General features: G+C 31.8%; 1 protein-coding gene across 1 annotated transcript; it reads right to left on the bottom strand.

Moving 5' to 3' along the window:
• Positions 1 to 3,108: 3,108 nt before the first annotated feature.
• LOC132254749 (secreted RxLR effector protein 161-like) lies at positions 3,109 to 3,810 on the bottom strand. The gene has a single exon (XM_059741096.1). It carries the CDS (start codon positions 3,808 to 3,810, stop codon positions 3,109 to 3,111), a length of 702 nt encoding a protein of 233 aa, XP_059597079.1.
• Between the last annotated feature and the right edge of the window lie 1,756 nt (positions 3,811 to 5,566).

Genomic DNA, 5,566 nt, shown 5'->3' with positions numbered 1-5,566 from the left:
ATCGTAGTAATTAGAGGAGGAAAATGAAACGCAACACATAAATGAGTGTGCATTCAATGTCTTTGTTGTATTACATCAACGCTCAAATTATGTTATTTGTATTACGTGGCATATTTTTTTAAAGAAAAATAATTATCAAAATTGAATATTTATAGAAAATTTCATGGTTGCATTAGTTATGCCTAAAATCAAGTTTTCTAACTAGCATTTTTTTTTTTTTTAACATGTGAACTATTTTTTACCTTTACACTTTTCACCAAATATTATCATTTTTTAATCAATATTATCCGTTGAATATGAGTAACAAATGACCTTTTTTTATTCTCTGGAAACTAAGGGTGTGGCTTGGGCAAGTTGCTCTACCTAATTCGCTGTTTAAGCAAACTTGAGCAATCATTTTCAATACTTGGGTTGGTCTTGGGTTATGTTTTTTCAAATCGAGCTTAATTTGGGTTGGACTTGCACTAACATTCAAACTTAATTCGAACACGATTTAATATTTTCTTTTAATATTTATAATGTATATTATTCCATATAATAATATAAATTTTATTTTAAAAAATTTAATAAAAAATATTATATTATATTATATCACATACCTTTTTTTTATAATGATATATATAATTTTTTTTAACCTTTTTTGTTGTTATTTTAAAATGTTGTTCCATTTACTACTTAAAATTTTCATATAAATATATGGAAAAAAGTTTTTTTAAAAAATATTATAGATGGATTTTGAATTGTACAACTTAATCAACTCGAGTCAACCGACAAACTCAAGCTTAGAGAATTGGGGTTGAGTTGGACTTGGATTAAGTACCTCGAGTTAGAGGTAAGGTTAGGTTGAGTCGGGTTTAGGTTGATTGTTTTTTAATTTAGGTTGGGCTTGAATTAGTTGTTAACCCAACTAAGAGGGTGTTTGGTAAATCAACTTAATGACTAAATATAACTTAATAATTTAATTTAAGTCATTAAGTAAATTAATTATGCTTGGTAAAATAACTTAATATTACAACTTAAAGAAAAAAAAATAACTTTAAGTATTTAATCAAATCATTTACCTTCTTTAATTTAATCTCAAAATTATTTTTGTTTCATTTATCCATGCTAGTCAAAACATATTTTAGAATTATGATTCTACATTCATAACTTATTTTTTTATAATAAATATTTTATGGTTATTTTATATATTTACAATATTTTAAATATGAATGTTTTATAAATAAATTTATTGCTTAAAATTAATGAAAATAAATGAGTTAAAAACAATGAGGATAAATATGAGTTAAATTTAATGAGGGTAAATATGTCAATTTGGTTATTTAGAATAAATTTTAAATCAATTTTACTAAACAATCTTAATACTTAAAGTAAAAAATAAGTAATAAGTTTTAAGTTAACAACTCAAGAACAAACAAACTTAAAATTAACTTAAGTCATTAACCAATAAATATTAAGTTTTACCAAACACCCACTAACTCGTCAAGTTGCGGCCTACTGCAAACCAAAAGGACCGTCCAATGATGTTTTACATTTCACATCAATTCATGCCTTTTGTATGTCAATGATGTCTTTTCAATTCATAATGATCATTGTCATTATTTTCCATCACCCTTTGAAACCTAACTATTCTTCTAATTAGCCTTCTATGTCTCTTCTTTGTTCATACAAGAGAAGATTCACATGCATCTCTTGTTTGTAAATTTATGTGCCTACAACTCTTAATTCTCAAATAATGAGGGTTCTTGTCAAATAGTTGTTTTTCTTGTTGTTGAGAAAGGTAATACAAGAAAAGGAAAATGAAACTTTTAATTTTTCTCATCTTCTCTGTTATTCTGGTTTTAGTAAAAATTCTTAGAATATGTGAATTTGTTATTTATTTATTGTTTGTATATAGGTTAAATTGGATGGATTTTGCAACTTGAATGTATTATTAGGTTATTAGGTTATTAAGTTATTGTTGTCTATGCCTATTAATTCAATCTTGACTATGTTCCATATGTGAACTCTAAAAATACATAGATTTGTATAAATATTTTTTTGTTTGTTCTTATACGTGGGAGTATATTGGATAAATTTTGAAACTTGAATGAATTATTTGGTTATTGGATTATTGTTTTCCATATAGAAACTTTGAGGATATGTGGATTTGCATAAATATTTTTTTGTTTGTTTGATCATTTATACGTTGGAGTATTTTGGATAGATTTGTTGGAATTTAACACGGAAATTAACATACAATAATCCAGATCATTATGATTCAAACTCGTCTCTGATAATAAAATAATAAAAAACCAGTAATTAACAAATAGATCACATACCATTTGAAGAAGACGCAGCCATGAGAGATTTCCCTTCAGCTTATAGATCTTAAATCCTTGATCTCTTCTTCTCCTTATCAAACCTTAATACACAGAGTTATTTTTTTGTAATTGATGGAAAAAGCACACCCCGCACATGAAGGGGTTTCTGTATATATATTTTATTGATAGGAGAAGAGGGCCAAGAATACACGTTCAAAAACCGTTCTGAACGTGTCAATCGAAATAACTGTTAATTATCTCAAATAATAATATTAAAATTATTATAATTTACCCACTCCATCAATGGTAAATATCTATAACAGTTTAAAGATGGTGGATATTATTTAATTGGCTAAATACTAGGTTAGTGGGCCACCCACTTAATTTTAATGTGGAAATAACATTCTCCCACTTGGCCCACTAAACCGATTATGAAAACTATAATATATTTAGTTTATATATAAAATATATACTGGAAAATAAATTTGACACGTGATCACGATTTCAATAAACTTAGCCAATACATCCAAAATCATTTGCCATAATACTGAATCAATTTAGATCATAAATGCGAGTCATGGCGGTCACATGACCATAATGTCATGTTTCCTTCCATGCACCACACATCAATAACCTTTACTAACCCAGTCCTTAATGCCAAATAGCCCTTGTAATTTGTCTTGTCAGGACAATTCTTGTTTATCAAACAATAAAATGTGCACCCATAATTGAAAACAAGAATAAGCAGAAACAATTTTAATGCGCAAATTGTCAATTACATAACCACCATTCATTATCATACACATTATGGATTACTCAAAAGACCCATCCTCATAACATGTTCCAAATATGCCTTTGGAGGTAATCCTTTAGTTAATGGATCAGCAACCATAAGTGTGGTCCTAATATTTTCAATTGACACTTGTTGTTTCTGGACTCTTTCTTTAACAACTAAATACTTTAAATCCATGTGTTTCGATCCACTAGAAAATTTGCCATTCTTAGAGAAGAAAACAGCTGCGGTGTTATCACAATATATTCTCAAAGGTTTAGCAATAGAGTCGACAACACCAAGCCCTGAGATAAAATTCCGCAACCATAAAGCATGACTTGAAGCTTCAAAACAAGCAACAAACTCGGCTTCCATCGTGGATGAAGCAGTAATTGATTGTTTTTCACTCTTCCACGAGATTGCCCCATTTGCTAGCATAAAGACAAATCCTGAAGTTGACTTTAAGCTATCGAGACAACCACCATAATCAGAATCCGAGTAACCGACAACCTCTAATTGTTCTGATCTTTTATATGTGAGCATATAATCCTTTGTCCCTTGTAAGTACCTCATCACCTTCTTTGCAGCTTTCCAGTGTTCGAATCCTGGATCACTTTGGTATCTTCCTAACATGCCTACAGCAAAGCTGATATCCGGTCTTGTACATGTTTGAGCGTACATCAAACTCCCCACAGCTGATGCATAAGGAATTTTCTTCATTTGCTCTCTCTCCATGTTATTCCTTGGGCACTACATTTTACTTAATTTGTCACCTTTCAATATAGGTGCAATACCCGATGAACATGACTGCATATTAAATCTCTCTAAAACCCGATCAATATATCCTTTCTGAGATAAACCTAGCACTCCTCGAGATCGATCCCTAAAGATCTCAATGCCAATAACATAGTTTGCCTCACCCATATCAACCATATGAAAGTTTTTAGAGAGATATTCCTTGGTTTCACGTAATAAACCAAGATCACTGCTGGCAAGCAAAATATCATCCACATACAGTATCAGAAATATAAACTTGCTCCCACTAACTTTCAGATATATACACTGATCAACAATGTTCTCTTTAAATCCGAAAGATGTAATGGTATTATTGAACTTAATATACCATTGTCTGGAAGCTTGTTTAAGACCGTAAATGGATTTCTTTAATTTGCAAACTAGGTGTTCATTTTCTTTCTTTGCGAACCCTTCAGGTTGTTCCATATAGATATCTTCATCCAAATTCCCATTTAAGAATGTAGTTTTCACATCCATTTGATGTAACTCTAAATCCAAATAAGCTACAAGCCATAATGATTCTAAGCGAATCTTTCTTGGAAACTGGAGAGAAGGTATCTTTGTAATCGATACCTTCCTTTTGAGTGAAACCTTTGGCGACAAGTCTGGCCTTAAATCGTTCGATATTGCCTTTAGCGTCGCGCTTTGTCTTAAAGACCCATTTACAGCCGACGGGTTTACAATTATTAGGCAATTCGATGAGATCCCAGACACCATTATGGGCCATAGATTTCAACTCTTCATTCATAGCTTCCATCCATTTACTAGAATCATCACTTTCCATGGCTTGTGAAAACGAAACCGGATCCTTCCTTATCCCAATATCAAAATCATATTTCTGTAGATACACCACATAATCATCTGTAATGGCAGGTCTCCTTTCTCTTTGAGATCTCCTCAAAGGTGCCGGTTGTGGTGGCTCTACAGCATTTTCAATGGCAATATTTTCTAGTGGTAATGAACCATCTCTATTATGTTGCTCATTATCCTCAACTTGTTGAACAAGTTGAGGAACAATAATTTCTTGAGGTAAAAAAGGTGGTGGGATATCCACTCTTATCTCCTCAATATCTACCTTTCTTGGTTCATTACTCCCACTGATTTCGCCATTCTCTAAGAATCTGGCATTACCGGTTTCAACTATTCTCACACTGTGGTTAGGACAATAAAATTTGTACCCTTTCGATTTATCCGGATAGCCAATGAAATATCCAGATATCGTTCTTGAATCAAGCTTTTTCTCATGTGGGTTATAGATTCTTGCCTCCGCTGGACAACCCCATATATGTATATGTCTCAAGCTAGGTTTCCTACCAGTCCATAACTCGAAAGGAGTTTTTGGAACTGCCTTACTAGGAACTCTGTTCAAGATATACATTGCGGTTTTTAAGGCTTCACCCCACAATGAAATAGGTACAGAAGAGTAACTCATCAAACTCCTAACCATTTCCATTAATGTGCGATTACGCCTTTCAGCAACACCATTCTGCTGTGGCGTACCAGGCATTGTGTACTGAGCACGAATGCCATGCTTTTCAAGGAATTTGGCAAAAGGACCAGGATTTTGTCCTGATTCATCATATCTGCCATAATATTCACCGCCTCGATCTGATCTCATAATTTTAATCTTTTTATCTAATTGTCTCTCAACCTCTGTTATGAACATCTCAAAGATGTCAATGGCCTGAGATTTTTC

Source organism: Vitis vinifera, chromosome 2 (assembly GCF_030704535.1).
Source record: "Vitis vinifera cultivar Pinot Noir 40024 chromosome 2, ASM3070453v1".
Taxonomy (NCBI): domain Eukaryota; kingdom Viridiplantae; phylum Streptophyta; class Magnoliopsida; order Vitales; family Vitaceae; genus Vitis; species Vitis vinifera.
This window is presented reverse-complemented; position numbering and strand designations above follow the sequence as displayed.